The sequence below is a fragment of the Falco naumanni genome, chromosome 10 (assembly GCF_017639655.2).
Source record: "Falco naumanni isolate bFalNau1 chromosome 10, bFalNau1.pat, whole genome shotgun sequence".
Taxonomy (NCBI): domain Eukaryota; kingdom Metazoa; phylum Chordata; class Aves; order Falconiformes; family Falconidae; genus Falco; species Falco naumanni.
The window spans coordinates 23,581,247-23,600,614 of NC_054063.1; the positions used below are offsets into that span (position 1 = coordinate 23,581,247).

Here is a 19,368-nt window from a genome sequence, read left to right on the forward strand (position 1 = left end):
GATACAGACCAAGCTGCAGAGAGCAGGTCTGTCTCCATGCCAGAGATGTTGGGAGAAGGGATTGAGGATGAAAATATGACCTCAAACTGCCATCACTGAAGTGTATGTGGTTGTGGATGGAATGCCTAAAGAATGGTGCAGCGTCTATACCTGACATGATCCTTATGCCCATCACAGCAACTAAAACTGCTGGAAAAAGTGACTTGGTAAAAAGGAAAAACCTCGCTGTGAAAATGTGGGGCTGTGCAAAAGATATAATGAATAACCCTACTGTGTCCCCTTAACTTCTGTGTGGCACGTTACAATTCCTCTTGAGGAAAGTCAGAGGTTCATTTCTTAATATATTCAGGAAAAACTCTCTGGCGTTCTTTTCAGTCTAGTACGGTCTGATTTAGCTCATCAACTTTATCATTTCATTTTGAAGCTGTCACTGGGGCTGCACCATTCATCCACAGATCAGTGATACTCCTCTGCTGTGAGCATAGCTAATGTGTGCACATGAGACGGACCATGGAGATGACACCGGTCACAGCTCCACTCCCACCTAGTCCTCTGGGTGAGCTGAGTGTCTCGGAACAGGGTGAAGGTACGGGAACCACTGAATATGAAGGGCTCCATGGCTACGCCTTTAATGGAGGCATATTCCTTCTCTACCAAGCCAAAAATCTCCATCATATCAAATCCTGGAGCAGACAAAGAAAAAGAGAAAAATAAGTGATTAGAAATGAGAAGTGTGATTGAAGAACAGGTAGAATTAGCCTCTAGCTAGCATGGAGAAGGCAATAGGAGAAAGCGCCAGAGCAACACGGCACCATCAAGGCTGTGCAAACCCACTAGAAACCCGGAGTGTGCTCCACAAGTGGCAGCCAAGGAAAACAGTTCATGCCTGCACCCTGCATACACCTTCGCTGTAATCCTCTCCTCTTGGAGAAGAATAGACTAAAGATGGAGACTTTCACAACTGTGTTTTCAAACGTTCAGAATGAAAAAACAAATGTGAAAGAAGTTACTCCAATAATTTCGCCTTTTCAACCAGATGCAAATCTTCACAAGACATGGAGCCAGTCCAGTAATTGCTAGGAGGGAGAAAGAATTTTTTCTGCTCTGAAATGCCTTATATGTAAGAGTCAGAAAAATTAGGAAAGAACTTTAAAATATAAGCATTTCTATTTCTCTCTGTTTTCACAAGACACCCAGGGGTCACCTGCCTTATGCGGTCTGCAGAGATTCTCCCCTGACATCTCTGACATCGCCTGCTTGGTTCATGCAGCTTCATCTCACTCTCCCAGCTCACCATTAAAGCTCCAAGTCATTTTCTCATTTCATTTTTCTGTTCAGTATGACAAGATCTTGCAACTAGGATTCTTTTTTTAGTTAATCTGAATTTGCAGCAGGCTGGGATGAAGGCGATAGCTCATTTTTTAGCAGATGGAAAGGCTACAATTTTATTTCAACAGGGTGCTTTCAGTCTGGATTCCCTCACCTATTCACCATTTACAATTTTCTGTAGTTTCTTGGCTTGAGTTTTTATTTTGCCTGGGGGTTGATCTGGGGTGTTAGGGTTTTTTGTTGTTTTTTGGGGTTTTTTTTCTCAGTTTCAACAGTACTAGGGAGTTTGCCAAAAGAAATGACCTATTTGAGAACCATTTATCTGTTGTGGAGCTTCTGGCACTGGAACTTTCTTTAGAACATGCAGGAAATATTGTATCGTAAAGATTGAGAATAAAGCTTGAGTCACAGTTATAACTGTATTGTAATATAATTGTATTATTACCAGATTGGGCATCTGCCTTGTAAGGGTTTCAGTGAACTGCTAAGGCAATGGGCTACTCCTGCCACCTTTGTCAAGGAGAAGGAGAGGTCAGCATTTGTTGTGGCTGTATGATTTGATTGCTTTAGCTTCTGCATCCATGGACAGGGCAACGACACAGAGAGCCGGGGGGATGCACATCCCACAGGCTGCGAGGTCTGGGGTGGGAGCTGAGCAAAGAAGAAGTGACCAAACCATGGAGTAATGGCAGAGCTGAGAACTGAAGCCAGTTTCTCATTCTCACCCATATCACAGCGCTCTTTGGGAAGGAGATGGTAGCACTTTATAAGCAGAACTAATGGCTTTCAAAGTAACCCTAACAGCGTGAGCAGCTGTTAGGGCAGAGGCAAGAGAAACGGTAACCTGCTACCTTCTCAAAGCCCACACTGCGGGGAGCACCTTGGGTATCTGCACCTCCTCTAGAGGATGCTAAGGTGATCCTGGGGACAGACGGAGTTTTTCTTAAGGAGCCTATATGAGGTAGGAATTGAAATCCTCTTGAAATTCCACAGCTGTTTGAAGACAGCTTCCTTAAGACTGGTGAAAATCCCAGCGTTAAGCACTAACAGCTCAGAGCATGAGCTGGTGTGACAGCAGGGGCATACTGATTTGGTTAGTGCAGAATATCCTTCTGCTTGATAAAGGCTGTTTTCCTATTTCGGTTCTCAGACTTCTCCTCTTTCCCTTAAGACAGGGAAACCATTTCCCTCCTGCTCAGCTCCTGCATATTTCTCAAAAGCCAAGACCAGGTAGTGTTTTCCCATTCACAGCTCAGCACCATCAGGGCTGGATACGGTACCATACCTCGTACGGAGCCTTTGGTAGAGCTGATGGTGGGGCAGGCTGTGAGAAGAAAATAAAAAACTGTTAGGGAAGAAAAGACAGTAGGGGATTATGGAAGCAAAATTAACAGAGCTCCTCTAGGCAGAGCAATGGAAAAACACAGCAAAACTTAAGAATATTCTACAGCTTAATTCATACCCTGGACTTTAACCTTGGTTTTATATATATGGAGAGAGAAAGAGAATTTATGTTCATGCAGACATAAAGGTTGTTTTTCAGCTTGCCCATTGCAAAACAAAAAATACCCTCTTTCATCACCAAACATCTTCATGATCACTTTCTTTTAACTAACTCACCTGGCACCTTACACTATGAAATACAAAGGAGCATCATGTTCTGCAAGTTTCTCTTTAAAAATGGACATCAAAACACAATATATTTTTTTTTAAAAAAAGAAAACAGTGCTTTTACTGCAACATGCACCTTAATGGTGTTGTAATTAAAGATAGATATCTGCAGTTCTGAATTTTGTACCTGAAACTCAAAGTGCACACAGCAAAAATATATATCTCAGCCTGAGAGTCTGGCTTTTGAATTCTTTTGAACAAAAAGAGTTTTGGCAAAGTTTTGCAGTTTGCCTTTCAGAAATTCCCTTGATGAATCCTCTGAGATGCCACAGGGCAGAAAGAAAAACCAGAGGAGGAAAGGCTGGGATGTGAAGCTGGAACACAAGGTGCCACGGCTATAAGCACTCTCCATTTAAAAGGCTCAGGTAAGGGGGGTTTTAGAAAACAGCGCACAAACATCACTTTCAATTATCTGCTGCCATGTGTATCCCAGGCCATGGGTGCCAGATGGAGCCGGGACAAAGGGAATGCTTGACGCAAAATGAGAAACGTCCCTGAAAATCAAGGACACTTGGCAAGATGGGCTATTTCATAAATGGTTTTCTAGGTCATCAGTATAATAGAATCTAGCAGATCATTATACGAAGGCTTTGTTACAGCCTTGCTAGTGCTATCCTTGCGTCAGTGCCGTTTCGTATCTCATCAGAAAAGAAGGGTTTCCAATTTTCCATACTAACTTCTGTAAAATGTGTACAAAATTTAAAGGGGGTGACCTACCCTCCCCAAAGCACCTGAGATTCCTAAGTCCTTAGGAGTTTCAATGTCATTCTTCATGATCAAGACAAAGAAAGGGCACCCGGACCTATGACTTTGATGGACACAGGACTGCTGAAGCCAGGAGTTAAACTACAAAGACCTACAAGTTGCCATGACCTCCATCATTCCATTATTCAACCTGATGCATAGCTTTATACATACATACCATAATTCCGGTAGAACTGGATATAAAACTATTGAAGGGATCTATGAAAATCAGTGAAGAAATCAGTTACGGAAGCTTCAGTCTCAAACCCATCTCTTTGAGCTTGACCAGCCTCTGGCTGTGGAGCAGTGTCCTGCACCCAAGATGAGCTGACTCATGTCCCCAAGCTGTACACTGCTCTTTCCCTTCCCCTTCCAGAAACCAAACAGCTTTCCAAAGGTGAGGCATTGCTCAGAATTGAAGCATGATGTAGAAAATAAAAATAAATCCCCCCACAGTCATATAAGCAAACTATAAACCTTCCCCTTTACCAGATACCTGACTCACTGCAGTCAGGGAGCTCCTTCTGACCCTTGCCTAGACCCCAGGGTCCCTCTTGCCAACATCCCTGGCAATTCTCACCTCTGTCTCAGGCTGGAGGCACTGGGATTGCTCACAGCTCTTTGATCTGGCAATGCTCAGCTTAGATGAAGCATATCAGAATCAGGGTAAGAATCCCTGACACTGGCAGTTTGCAGTTCTGCTTTGAAGATTTTTTCCTAGACTTTCCAGCCTAGGACTCTTGCTGCCTTGTGCCTTGTTGTTCTTTTTTTTTTTCCTCTGTGTGTGTGTGTGTGTGTGTGTGTTTGTGTGTGTTTATCTCCCCAAATCCCAGCAAAATACAGCTATTCACTGTACAATAAATGTTCACTCCTGCAACATCAAACCATTTCTCTCAATAATTTAGGTACATGTCAATACTGGAGTCTTCTACTGCACATTCAACAGGTCTCCCAACATTATTACATATCGTCTCCACTTCTTCAAAAAAAGTTACTTTATAAAACATACAGAATTCAATATTTCTTCTATTATCTTTTCAGCTATCATAGCCAAACAGCTATATTGAATTCTGCAAGGTGACTCATCAGCCTTACGGGAGGATCATTTTCTGCTTGAAAGTTCACAGGACTTCTCCACTGTGGTCTGAACACCTGTAGATTTCCTCAACAGCACACTTGAAAACTTAGTCTGATATGTTCTGTGTTGTGTATAAACTAAAAATTTCTCATCTAATCTGTTTCATTTTTCCTTCTTGGCTTCCCTCAATATATCTTAAAACTGGAGTTTTGTTTAGAATAATTTCAAATAGGAAAAGCTAACACTGCCACAATATCTGTATTCTAATGTTTACTTCTTAATAACTTTTTATAACCCTATTAATTCAACATTTCTCACTAATCCCTTTCATAGTATGCTTTATATCAGTTATAAGAACATACACTCATTAAATTTAATAGGGACTTTACAGAGAACTTTAATTTAAAACATGTAATCATTCCCTTTGCTCCATTTTGGTTCAAGTTGTGCAGAAATCCTCTAAAAATACTACCACTCTGTTTACTAAGTGAGTCTGGATTTAAGAAGTTATGTAGTTTCTGGCTGTCCTTGGACAGTCCCCAGAGGCATCTGTCAAGGAATGACATACCCACCCCTGCCAGCTCTGCAGAGCCCACACTGTGCGATTTGTTAGTGAAAAAAAGAAAAATAAAAAGCAAGACTTTATAGGAAGTAATTTACCCTCTGTTTTAGATGGAACGAATCCTCGCATTGAAGGTAATTTAGACAACACAGGAGCTGAAAAAGAAAGCAATGCATGTGTGAGCTCTGCTCTTCAGGACCGTGACACCTTCCTTGAGACCCAGATGGTCACCAGCCCTTCCCAGTCATCCTGGAATTGCCAACAATGCACAGGAGTGGAGAAATTGGGGAAGGATTCTCCCTTTTCAAGGCTAGTAGCCTACCACACTGAGCAAAACCCTGGCTTTGCCCACAGCCCAGTGCAAGCGAGGACATTGCTGTCTGATAGACATTGCCTCAAGACTGATAGATGGAAGATTATGAAGAACATGCACACTCTGACTGATACACTTACTCGTCCGTCCCGTTGTGGATGTGGTCTCACTCTCTCCTGTGTAGTGGATGGCAGAAACAATCACCTTGTAGGCTCGATCAGGCAGCAGCGACTGCAGGGTCACGCTGCTGCTTTTGCCAGAAGCCATGATCTATAGCAGGGTGGAAAAAGAGCCCGGCATTTGGGCAGGCTTCCCGTCATAGCTCTTACTCACAGCCCAGAGTTACGTGGAGGGGTTCTAGTGGCACGTGCTGGGACAGCGGGGCTCAGGGCAGCATCCCTCCCTGGTTCAGGCAGCAGCAAGAGCAAGCCGAGGAAGCCTGGCTGTGCATTGCCAGCAGAGCAGCCGTGTTCAGGGGAAGAGCATTTTCTTATGTAAAGACCCCAATATTCCCCACGCAAATGCAGAAGTGCGTTATAACACTCTGTGTTTGAGTATAAAATCTAAGGTTTAAAAAGTTAATATTTAACCTCCGTAAGTCAGAGGGGCAGTGGGTTTATCCTCTATCCCTCTGCCTCCAAGAATTCCCCGTGGCAGTTCAAGGAGGGCAGAAAGCTGCATTAGCAGCTTTGATGGACACAAATATCTTAATCACAAAGAAGCCTGGAGGTCCTCTTCACAAAGCAACTCATCAGCAAGTCAGGGAAGAGATTTGCTTTTGTAGTCCTGTGAACCAGTATCCTTATAGTAACTGCTACTGGAGTGCGTGGAGTGGGCATAAAATTGTCCCCATGTCCTTCTGGTCCAGTACCTGTCACCTACAAAGGAGCCCGAGACTTACTGTTTGCTGAGCACCAGCATCCGAAACAGGGCTGTAAGTGATTTTGTAGTGCTGTATGCGGCCGTCGGGGGGGGTCCAGTGGACCTGGAGGCTGGTGGGGGTCTCAGAGTCGATGAAGAGGTTGGTGGGTGGGCTCCGGGAATCTGCAACGGTGATCAAAGGTGATCAAACGGGGATCAAAGGTGAACAGCGCAAAAGACAGGCAGTAATGCTTGTCGATGGGCCACGTGCTTTCCAGCCCATCTCTGAACGCTTCAGTGCTCGGCTGTGCTGTGCTAAGAGCAGAGGCAGTCATCTTGGGCACCAGGCAAGAGGGAAAACAGATTCTGGAGGGATGAGGATTCCCCAAGTACAACACAGTACAACTCAAGCATTCAGCAATTTGAATCCTTGGACATGGAAAAAAAATTTGGAAGGGGAGAAGAGTCCTGGAAGCACAAAGGAAAGAGATATACATCACCGACAAACGCCAAAGCATGCCCTTCACACAGACCCAAACTGCAATTGAATTTTATCAAGGAACTGGAAAAACAGCTTTATTGCCAATTAAGCCTGGATCACACATCAAAGTTAATCCATCATAATTGCTAATATTTTCCAGCTTTTTCTTTCTATTGTAAAATTATTCTTAAAACCCCCAGAGCAGCCAGCCCACGACAGTTTTGTCTAGCAGTTCTCACACCACCACCCACAGCCTCAGGGAGGGGATCACATACGCTACCTGAGCTACACTCCCTGTGCTGGTCCTGCATGGTGATGTATGGATGTATCCCAGACAGGTGATTGTCTGAGCCATGGGCAGTCAGGAAAGGGTTTGCCAGAGACCAAAGCTGAGCAATTTTTAATTATACAAATGCGTTTCTTTCCCTGGGGTCCCACTGTGTAGCAAACGCAACTTGGTGGCAGAGGCTGGAGTGATTTCTTTGAGCAGGTGCTGGGAGTTAGTATGAGAAAGGCAAAGTGGGCCAAATCCATCCGCTGTTTGAGCAAGGGGCTCAGGACCATGGGCTCATCCATTCCCAGAGCTTGTTTCCAAGCAGTGTCTTGCTCTGCATAAATGCACGTGTCTGGCCTTGAACCCATGCTGCTGTGAATGCACAGAAGTCTTGGACAGAGTAAAGGAAGCATTTATTCAGAAGAAACTAAAAATTATGGGCGAGCCCTGAAGATAGTCAAGGGCACACTCCAGGCTAGGAGATTTCTGTTCTGCAGTTTTACCTGTAAAGCTCTTCTGCCCACCCAGCAAAGTCTGGGGTGACCTTAGAGCACAGGCTCCATGAAGATCATTTGCATCTTCATTGATCCTCCTTCTCTTTTCTGTATAAAATAAGCTTACTTTTCCCGAGGCTGAACCAAGATTGCTAGCAGCTGAATCAGGCTGGAGGCTCTTCCTGTGCATCATCACAAGGTAAAGTGGAAAAGAAAATAAGTGTGGGAGGTAAAGTCACTTCAACAGCACTATTATTAGTGCTGTGCTATACATCTGCATCTTTGCTGGCTGCCCTGGCTATTTCCTTGAGCAGAGGCAAGTGGAGATGCTGCTTAAGTGAACTTTAAAGGGAATGTTAGGGAAAGTCTTCTGAGTTGGTTTTATTCTGGAAAGCCTGCAGGCCTGGCAGAATTTGATGGCATGGATCTGACAGCCAGGGGAAAGGTCACCTCTTGAAGCTGCCCAGGAGGATGGAAGCATCTCTGACACAGAGGACACCATCTGTGTCTTCAATTACCTCTTGAACCTCTGCTTCTCCATAGGAGGAATCCCAGCCTGCTCGTTCTCGGGTCTAACCAGCATCACAGGCACATTTTCAAATGAGAGTAAAACCCTAGAGTTCACCCCATCAAAATACTCATCTGCAATGATTATATAGGTAATTTTTTTCCCCCTCGCTGCCATGGGTTGAAGCTTCTCCCTCACATTTTGATCCCTGTTATTTGCAATGTATGCTCTGCTAGGAAGAGCTCATTGATGAAGAGCTTGAAGGCAGTTACTAGCCCCAGACTGGAGATGCTGCTGGCACAGCTTAGCTAGAGGAACGGCACTTTCTGCTCCACTTCAGTGCAAAGTCAGCCAGGGTGGCTCAGCCCAGCTGAGATGAGACACGTTTGCGTTCTCTGGCCTGGTAACAAAAACTTCCAAGAGACATTTTCTGAGCAGATAGAAAAGATGGGGAGGGGTAACATTGCCAAATTTGTGAAGATGATCTTCCCAAGTCTATATTTACTATTTTTTATCTCATCATGCCTAAGCTGAGGGACTTATTCCATGGCCCCACCTCTGTGGTTCTTATTCTGATGGACCAACAGACTGTGTGGGCTGTCCTGCTGCGGTCTGGTCCATTTGTGCCTCTGCCTGGAAAAGCCCCTGTCAGCAGAAAATTGAGATTCAGAAACACAGTTGGGATATGGTGGCCGAACATGTCACCATTCCCACACTGAACCTGGGACACAACACGACTTCACTTTAAATTCCTGGGTAAGATTTGAGTTAAACTGGGCAAGGATGGTAAGCAATACCTAAGCATTTATGGTGACAGCATATTTTAGCTGACAGCTTGAATAAGTTGTTAAACCGCTGAAATTCTTTTACATATAAAATCCACCTTGAAGTGCTGCCCTTGCATCCAGGTTCCCAAGTCATGTCACAGCCGTTTTACTGTGGGGAGAGTCCCTGTGTCACCATGGGCGGCTAACAGGTCCTGCAATGCTCATTCACATCACTGCTGCCTCAGAGCCTCAATCCTGAAACACTGTGGCAGAGAGACACCCCCAATATCCTTGTCCTTCAGAACAAAGAGGTGACTGCTTTGTTATGTTCAAGCTCCTTTTCCTCAGCCTGGGTGAACGAACTTCCCCTCAGTACAAAAGAGATCAGCAGGATAAAAAGCCACCCCTTCCAGCATCTTCCAAGGTCAGCCCTTTCCAGCATTTTCCAAGGCCACTCCTTCAGCATCTTCCAAGGCCACCCCTCCCAGCATCTTCCAAGGCCACCCCTTCAGCATCTTCCAAGGCCACCCCTCCCAGCATTTTCCAAGATCTGCTCAGCAACACCTCTGTGACCCAGAAGCTTCCTCTTCCAAAAAGCATCTTCTGCACTCCCACTGGCTTGCGTGAAAGGCTTGTACCATTTGAAGTACCACTAAGGTTATTTGTTAATATGACAAATGATCGCTGCATAGAGCCTTTGGTAAAGGATAAGAGCTTTGTTACACTTGACAATTTATAGTAATGTACTGAAATGAGAGCTCTTAACCCAAATGAGACTTTAGTCTAATTATAACAGAGAGACAAGAAGAAACATCAGAACCATGAATAAGCATGTGGTAACAATTTTGTTATCCGTGGGAAAGACATCAGTGTGCTTTTGTTTCTGCTCTGCCTCTTGGTGAGTCTGCAGAGAAAGGTTTGCTTAACTGGGTTACTGAAAAATAAACCTAAACTTTTTCTTTTTTTTTTCACCCTAGTCAAGACTAAGAATTGAAAACATTCCAGTTGCTCCACACATTTTGCAACAGCTAAAGCACTCCATTTTGCACAAGATTTTGCTTGGATTTTGGACTCATGTAAAACTAAGGCAGTGGCAGGGAAGGACTGGACTCGTGGAAGGAGAGAGGTGGCTGCCAGCCCTCCCTCACTAGCACAGCAGCAGGGAGGGATGCCCTTCTCCTAGAAGGACGCCCAGAGCACCTGGCACTAGTGGTGGGAATGAAATTGTCTATCTTGATTATTTGTGTTGCCACAATCTCACTCCACATAAATAGTTAAATAATCAAATATTTAAAAAAAAAAAAAAAAAAGACTGAGGACCTGAGTTTTTCCAGCTGCACATCTTAACCTCAAAATTAATTTTTACTTCCTCTTCCTCTCTCTGAATACGTAAGTACACCATTACTTATACACCAAGTGCTGAGCTAGATAAGCAGATAAGATGGGACCTGGAGCATAACCACTGTCTCCAACTTCTGTTCCTTTTCCAGCTAAAGCTGTTCAGCTCTTTTGAGTTCATAAAGTCTTCGGGGATAAATCTCATCCATAACTTTGAAACAAATTTTCTTCCTACCAGGAAGAGGAGAAACCTCATCCCAAGCCCAAATGACACATCACAGTGACAAATGGTTTTGGGTTTTATAAGAGGATGATGTTTCCGATGACCTGTTGTCTGTGAGGGCCTGGTGTCTGCAGGGTCAATGGGTGTTTCAGGTGGGGCGAGAAGGATCAGTGGTCCTGAATAAAATGAACCCGTTGTTCTCGCCTTGCCCCAGGGAGGAGCATGGTTCCATTTCACAAAAACAGCATGCAAAGACCATTGCTCTGACCTGGCATTTTTTTCCCTTAACCTTCAAAGAAGAAAGTATTCCAAGGAGGACGAAGGACAGGGACAGAAGCTTGTGTTACCAGTGCTTCCTGCTGACTTTCACTTCAGCCGCTGCCCTTAAACTTCAGTGATTCTTGCAAATTCTACTGAGATGTTTTTAAGAAAACTTACATGTCTTGACCGATTCCTATGTAAGGGGATGTTGCCAGGAAAGAAAAAGGGAAAACCAGTGATGAAAAGAAAAGCCATTCTCAACCTCCTCTAACACATACTTTTGTTTTTGTTCAGCACAGCCTTATTGCTGCTATTCTCCAGGTTGCAACCTGGAGTCTACCGACCTGAGGAGAACCAGGTAGCTTTCATTGGTGTTTCAGCCCCCAGAATTTCATTTTATAATGAAAATTAGAGTGAAGCAGGCTCAAAAAATCAAACCAAGGGTCTGAAGATTGCCAGATAATATAACAGATTGTTCTGCTCTAGCTGGAGGAGTTACCATTCACCAGCTCTGACACATAGATTGACCTTGTTGGACACCCTAACAACGCATCATTACACAGTACAAGATAGTAGCTTTTGCTTGAAACAATAAAGGCTTGAAGTATAACCACATCTCAGAATTTCTCAGAGCCCTGCCTAGTGCCACATCTTCCCACACATCCATTGTACAAGCCTTATTCCATTTCCTGGAGTCTACAAGTTTCCTCTGAACTGTCTGGTATCAGCACCGCCTCCGGGAAACCACCACCTATCATCCTTTCTCCTGCGCCACGTCTCACTTTAAACATTAAAAAGAGAGAATCACCATCAAAGACATCGATTGCACATGCAAATATTGGCCCTGAGGAGTGTGTGGCACTGTCCTGACTGCTCATGCAAACCCACCAGCAGCACCCAGGCACTGAGGCTCCGGTTTGGCTGCCCAGCTGCACACTCGACTTCTTTGAGTGCTTTGCTTTCTTCTTGCAGTAAGGAAAAGTCTGACATCCCTCAGGCATCCTTGTTCCTTTGACAAGGACAGCAGCTGACAAGCAGAAGTCAAATTGCCTTCCATGTCCCAGCGGGGTGCCAACACCAGCAAGGACCGGCTTGTCCAAATATGCCTAAGAAGGTCGTTCACGGGGGGTGAGGAGCTCCTCTGACATTTTGTAATTCATGGCCTAAAACAGCCATTGATTTTCTGAAGCCTCTAAACAGCTCTAATTGTCCTTTTATCATTATATACCTGTAGGATGCCCTCCCCCCCCCCCCCCCCCTTTTTTTTTTTTTGGTCAGTATGCGGCTTCTAGGTACTTGCCAAAAGTAGCTCTCTATAAACAAATGCTATTATTAGTCATTATTAATAAAACCTGAGCTTCTTATTCCAACATCACCATTTACTCTGAGCTTCATCAGCTCAACACCAGCCTAAACGAGATTATTCTGTGAAGGAGGCTGAGAGATAGAGGAGGACTCTGCAGCTGAATGAATTGTGTTCCACTCACTGCCAACAAAGCCATTATACAGGGAATACTAATTAAGAGGACCTCTGGGAGTGCCACATTTTAACCTTATACCCTGCCTATAGAAAGCAAGATTTAAATAATGCTTCCAAGGCAGAGGCTGCCTGCAGGATTTTCTCTCATTTTTGTAAGTGTCCCTCAGATGAAGCACAGCTCAGCAAAGATGTAGCTGAAGTAATCCTCACCCTCATTAACAACAATATTTCACTAACAAGAAACATTTGTTAGGCAGCACAGTGTCACGTTCAGCTGAACACCCAACAGAAAGCCAATTCATTTGCATCAATCCATTGCACAGAAGCAGGGGAGGAGAAATTAATGTATTCTGCATGAAGCATGTTGCAAGGGTATCAGATACCTATAAGATGCACCAGCCTGCTTGTGTTTGCCCAAGCTGTTTCTCTCTGGACAAATTCAGAACACTTTAAGAAGGTGGCTAAATATCTCTAACTCCTTTCAGACATTCAGATTTGGGATTTCAGAGCTGGAGATAACCAGATCTGAGCTGCTGGTCTGTGATGGCGTCTGAGGCATCCTGTGCCTTGTTTATTATCCCTAGGCTGTAGACAGCGAGCACTGATCACTTACTGGTCCGGTGTTGAACAGAAACCGTGTCACTTCGAGCACCATCTTTGTAATAGGCCCAGATGGATATTTTGTAGTCAGTGTTCTTCTGCAAGCCTGGCAGGACAGCAGTTGCCACATTTCCAGCGATGGAGAGCTGCAGAAGGGAAGAAATGAGTCAGTCGAGTTCCCAGGCATCCCTAAGCTAGCTCATGCCATCCAAGCATCTGGCTCACAGATCGCCTGTAGGCACAAATGAGTTAGCACTGGGCTTTGGGGACAAAATCTACAGTTGTGGGTAGCACACATCTAAGCAAAGGCAAAACTCCAGCCCTGGTTAATGCAGACTAGATGCCCGTGCATTGCAACCCAGTTATATTCAGCAGCTACTTCAGTCCCCCAGTGCAGTGCCCTGACACAGGGCAGCCCGCCTGCCTGGGGCATGAAATCCCTTTGCCCAGTTTCCAGCTTTTAGGTGTGCTGAGGTTGGAAGCCCCAGTACCCCCCTATTCCAGCCCAGGTGTGAAGTACTGCAGGACAGACTCGTTTATTTAAACCACCGTTTAAACAGCTGTTTGCATTTGTACTGAAAATAGGGGCTTGAGAAGGCAGAGGTCCACCCCTGCCCCTCCAGCACCAGCTCTGCCTCTGGTCATTGTCCTCCCTGTGTTCCTCAGTTGGACCTCATTGACAAGCAGTATCCCAAAAGTAGTCAGTGCTCACCGGCACGGAGGAAAGCAGAAGTTGTTTCACCTGTCTTGGAGGTTCAATGCCTCTGGCTATAAATACTTGAGTGTTATCTTTGTCTTTTTCACAACAACTTGACATTGTGAGCCGGTGATTCTCTGCAACCCCAGATCTTTTTCTACCGAATTGCTTCTTAGCTATTTGTTCTACATCCTGTATACCTGTAGTTAATTATTCCTGCCTAAGCTTAATACTTTCTGCTTGTCCCTATTGAATTTCATCCTTGAGGTTTTCCAGAACACTTCTGCAATCTTCCTAGAGCCTGTAGGACTCTGGCTTGCTGTCCCTCCTGCTTCCAGCACTCAAGGTGACTGCTCCACTGAACAGAGCCAGACCCAGGACAGACCTTGTCTTATTCTACAGGCTCCTTCAGCTGGGTGCCGAACTGCTTAATTGCTCGAGGGCATTAACCTGAATAGTTTTACACCGACCTATGCCACTGAGTTCAGAGCCATCATGTAGGCGTGAGGCCAGGCCAGCCTCCCCCAGAGCCGCGCGTGGGTCCGTACCTCCTGAGGCTTCTCTCCACTGACTGTGCTCCATCTGATCTGATAGACAACCACATCGGAGGCAGCAACAGCTTCCCACTGCAGGCGAAGGCTGTTCCCAGAGAGCTCGGTAACTTTCAGTGCGCGCGGCGGGGGGACCTTTACTGAGGGAGGCAGAAGGAGAAGGAGCTGAAGCGAGGGCATTGGCAGCGCCTTGTCAGAACCAAGGTGGGGAGCAGATGGTCGGGGAGCAAAACATCGACCAGGCAGATGTCTGAGACCAGCCAGTCTTTCACTTCTTCAGACCCATATGCCAACAGCCATCAGGACAGAGACAGGTAAATTATTTTTAAAACCCTAATTAAGAAAGATTATCTCATTTGGGGAGAGGACATGTATCACACGGGTATTGTAAAGGGGAGAAGGCTAGGAGGGCTCTCAAGGACACAGAGGTTGGTGATACATCATGCTTTTTCTTCATTTGATTCCTTTCTTTATTCCTTCCACCTCATTTTCAACAGAACACAGTTGAACATACTCCACACACACAAAACAATAGTCATTCGGGTTTTATGCAAGGGCTTGGGTTGTGAGCTGTTGGGACCAGTCCTCAAAACATCCCAGTTCAGACACACATCAATTTTGTCACCTTGTACTGGGACCAAAAGCATTTTCATTCCCTACTTACAGGTGGTAACGTTGCCGGTAATTGGAAAGGAGTCCCCTTCATCATACGTAGATCTGACACTGATGAAGTATTGGGTGAGGGAAGACAAAGGTCTCAGGACAGTGGATGTTGCAGTGCCAGGAACCTCCACCTGCAGTGGAGGAGTTGTGTGAGTGTTGTCAGAAGGGCTGAGAGTTGCGGTTGTTCAGCCTGGAGAAGAGAAGGCTCCAGGGAGACCTTACTGCAGCCTTTCGATACTTACATGGGGTTTCTAGGAAAGATGGGGACACACTTTTTACAAGGGCCTGTAGCTATAGGACAAGGGGTGATGTTTTTAAACTAAAAGAGGCTTGATTCAGACTAGATATAAGGAAGAAATTTTTTACAATAAGGGTGGTGAGACACTGGCACAGGGTGCCCAGAGAGGTGGTCAATGCCCCATCCCTGGAAACATCAGGTCAGGTGGGACGGGTCTCTGAGCAACCTGATCTAGTTGAAGATGTCCCTGCTCATTGCAGGGGAGCTGGACTAGATGACCTTTAAAGGTCCCTTCCAACCCAAACTATGCTATGGTTTGAAGAGAAGCATGGGTACAGCTGCAGAGGGTTTAGCACATTGGGTAGCAACTGCATCAAAAGCAGAGCTAAAACAATACCAGCGGATAAGGTCTCCCTAAACCGTGCAGCTGAAGGAAAACAAGGCAGTGCCTGACCTTCCAAGTTTCTTTTCCTTCCACCAACCCCTTGAAGACTCACCTCCCCAGTGTTGCTGCCCCTGCTAGAAACGTAGGTGAGGTGGTGAGCTTTCACGGCTGAAGACGCAGCTTCCCAGCTGACTCGAACAGATGCATGGCTGAGCTCGGAGAAGCTCAGGTATCTGGGAGGACTCAAGGCCACTGCAACAACAGTTAGTGACAGCACTCCAAGCTTTCACAGGCTGCACAATGGCAATGCCACCATTTGCCTCCTGCTGCTCTTAGATGACCCCCACCTTGAACCCAGAGACTCATTCACCATGCTGGGAAGATATTCTCTTTGTACCACTACCATACTTGCCTCTAGGAGGTCATCAAAGCCTACCTGGGCTTTGGGTGAAGAAATAGCCAAATAATTACCCTTTTTATCCCCCAACAACAAAGGTCTGAGGGAACAGCTCTTTCAGAAGTCCTTTTTTACCAGGGGAAGATCACTCCTTTTTCACAGCTCACCACATAATTAGAGATCCCCTCAGGGACAAATATTCGCTTAAGATCAGGCAGGGAAGAGACAGGGTGTTTACAAGCTACACGCACAATATGGGAAGCACCTCACTGAACAAGTCTCTCCTGCCTTAAGTGTTTAGTAACAACTCAGTAAGCAGCAGCAGCACTTACGGGTGGTTTCCTGGATGCTGGCTGGATCACTCGCATCTTCCCCGTACATCGCGTACACTGCGACAGAGTACTCCGTGCTGGGTGACAGCCCATCCAGCAGGACCTCAGGCTGGACCACCTTCACCTGTCAACAGAGAGATAGTTTGGGGTAGCCTTCAGCTCCAGGGTACCTGCCAGTGCACTCAACAGGACAAGACTGTACAGAGACACAGGCCAAGGACCCTTTGGTTACGCTAAGGGGACTTGTCTCCTTTGGGATGTCACCACTTGGGTAGGTGCTCTGCAGCAGTCAGTGCTCTTCCTTTCTTCTCAGGGGACAGCCAGGTACTCATCACCTTCTGCTACCCTGGTCTGCAGAGGTGTAAGTCTCTTATACAGAAATGCTGCTGCTGTTCTGGGTTGGATCGGGGGGCACGCGAGGTGTGACCCCACTTTACTCGGACACATGGAAAGCTCCCTCAGAAGAGCTGCCTGCCCATCGCAGCCGGCTTGCTGCCACCTGCCCCTAACGCAGCACAGCCACAGCTCTCCTCCTTCAGTCTGCTCACTGCAGAAACACCCAGAGACCTTCAGGAGTCTGCACGCAATGGACCACAGTTGTATAAAAGCCTGGGAACATTTTAATGCCGGTTTTGTGGATATCCTGTGGCCCTGGAGCATTGCACTCTTACAGTGGGTAGGTCAGGTAACTGCCGAAATGTTTTAATATGCTAAAATACAACTTTGTATGTTGGTCTCTCTTCAAATGTTCTGAATCTTAAAAAAACCCACACAATTATGCACTGAAAGCAGAGTATAAACATGAATTGCCCTGTTTTAAGAACGATCCTGCAATTGCTGCTGTTGCTGGGCATTCAGGGGGGGAATCTGAGACACAGAGGCAATACATGTTCCCACACCCCACACCCCGCCTCTGCCTTTTTTTTCTTTTTAATTAATTTCCTCAGCCTACAAGTACTCCAGATATCTCATTAAAACGCACACATGAAAAAAGGTTCTTAGGTGTTTTTAAGGATTTTCCATTCATCAAACATTGTTTCATTCTTATGCGGTGTCGTCAGTTTGTTTTTCGAGGTCAACAAAAACAGCCCTAACAAAGATTCCATTAACAGTTTAAGATGAACACAGTGAAGACATTTATGTACAGCCTCAAGGATACAGCAATTATACCTGGGGCTGCAAAGATATGAGTTCAGTGCCTGGATTTCCAGGGCCCCATGAAGCAATGAGTTTTCTCCCTATGCCTTAATTGCCCACGTGAAACCTTCACGGTTATAAATCGCTTTGAGATATGGTATAAAAAAAATAATCTTCCATGAAAGATGTCACTGGCAATAATGTTGACACTTCTTTTTTTTTTAAACACACAATACCAATTCACAAAGGTTAGAGCTAGAACTAAACTCAGCCCACACAGAGAAAAAATGATATTATCTTTATTCCCATGAACTTTACCTCTGTTGTATAGTCCTCTGCTCCATTGGGTGCTGCGGAGCAGAGCACCAGGTACTGCGTGGCTCCCTGGGCTGCCTTCCAGCTCAGCCTGATACTGTTGTGGCTCAGCTCAGAGACGCGCAGGGACCGAGGGGAAGACAAAGGCACTGAAAGGAAAAACAAGGCAGAAAGATCTCTTCAGCGTATGATGTCTGCAACAGCTCAAACCCCAGAGGACACCTGGCTTTGCATCAGCTACTGCAAGCTGGTGGGCATCTAGCTCACATCTAACACTGTGGAGCCACCACTTCACAGAGAAGAGTTTTAACTCCTTTGGAGCCCAAGGATAAAAAAACAGCAAAGGGCTGTAAGATATTTCTAGCACAGTGTGTTAATGGCATGTCAGTGGTCTACTTTGCAGAATTACATAGGTGGAAAGGGACCCTGAAGGTCTCTGTTCAACCTGCAGCTCAAAGAGCAGGTTGCTCAGGGTCTTGTCTGGTCAAGTTCTGAACATCTTCACAGATGGATATAGCTGTAAACAGACTGAACTTGAGGAAGGGTGAAAAATACAATGTCAGGCTCCAGTCTGAGATGGTTGCAAAGAACAAGATTAGTTTACCTATTATAACCATGCATTGGCATAATTCTCTCTACTCACGACTTACATGTGGAGGTGACGCCTCTCAGCCCATCCCCAACAGCTGTGTCATAAATAGGAAACACTGAGACCAGATACTCCGTGTGCGAGGTCAAATTGGAGAGCTGCAGAGAGGAGACTGCTCCATCTAAAACCACCTGAAAGCACAAAAAGTGCTGTCACGGCAGGGAGATGCTAGCCACCCCTTAGCAAAGGAATGGCTGAATTGCCCTTCCCTAGCAAGCATGGCTTCTTTGTGGCAGATCTGTGCCCAGAAACATGAAGTCCAGTTGTCCTCTGCGTTTTGTGCAAGCTAGCATCTCCCCAAAATAGAGAGGTAAGAGGCAATAAGCATTCCTGTTCTCCTCTAAGGCTGGGGTCTGTGCAAATACCAAGCACAAGACCCTAATCATGCTCTCACTGAAATCAGTGGAAATCCATCAAGAATCTGGATTTGCTTTTCTAAGTCATATCCATCCCAGATGAGCATCCTTGGACAGCTCTGTGTACCCGAGCATCCTTTTTGAGTCAAAACAGATGCTTTAGGGAGGGAATAGCACTGCAAAAGCGAAAAACTGATGCAGCATGGCTTCCAGTGTTTCTGGCAAGCTGATGTTTATCCCATTTCTTCTTCTGTCTTTTCATCCTATCAGCTGATCACATTTACACTTGTGCATTTAATTTCATCCCTGGCTTTAGCTGATATCCCACAAGAACTGTACCTCTACCTCATCTTTTTCTCTCCTCAAGCCTACTTAAATTCCCAGCCACCACCTGGAAGATGCTGCAGCCCCAGACGACCAGGGAAAGGTCTCTCACCTCTTTGGGGACACCACCCTTCGATGGATAATACACAATGCGGTATTTCTTTGGTGGTCTCACAGGAGGACTCCAGGTCAAGTGCATGCTCTTAGAGGTCACAGCTGATATTTTAAGGTCAGTTGGGCTCAGCTGGGGACCTGTGTTCGCAGGGATATCTGTCACAGCGCTGCCTAGGAATTAAAAACACAGTTACTTTCCTACATTCAAACTTCTCACACCAAATGT

The 19,368-nt window shown here is 45.6% G+C and overlaps 1 protein-coding gene across 1 annotated transcript in view; it reads right to left on the reverse strand.

Annotated features, from left to right (window-relative positions):
* COL20A1 (collagen type XX alpha 1 chain) overlaps window positions 1–19,368 on the reverse strand; it is a 44,819-nt gene that overhangs the window by 18,249 nt on the left and 7,202 nt on the right. The window contains exons 8-20 of the mRNA XM_040609512.1: window positions 19,141–19,313; window positions 18,350–18,479; window positions 17,703–17,848; window positions 16,248–16,371; window positions 15,631–15,770; window positions 14,897–15,026; window positions 14,230–14,372; window positions 12,998–13,130; window positions 6,599–6,741; window positions 5,838–5,967; window positions 5,483–5,539; window positions 2,615–2,653; window positions 545–683 (exon numbers count right to left, since the gene is read on the reverse strand). Coding sequence (XP_040465446.1) covers window positions 545–683; window positions 2,615–2,653; window positions 5,483–5,539; window positions 5,838–5,967; window positions 6,599–6,741; window positions 12,998–13,130; window positions 14,230–14,372; window positions 14,897–15,026; window positions 15,631–15,770; window positions 16,248–16,371; window positions 17,703–17,848; window positions 18,350–18,479; window positions 19,141–19,313 — 1,627 coding nt within the window. The remainder of the gene's footprint in view (window positions 1–544; window positions 684–2,614; window positions 2,654–5,482; window positions 5,540–5,837; window positions 5,968–6,598; window positions 6,742–12,997; window positions 13,131–14,229; window positions 14,373–14,896; window positions 15,027–15,630; window positions 15,771–16,247; window positions 16,372–17,702; window positions 17,849–18,349; window positions 18,480–19,140; window positions 19,314–19,368) is intronic.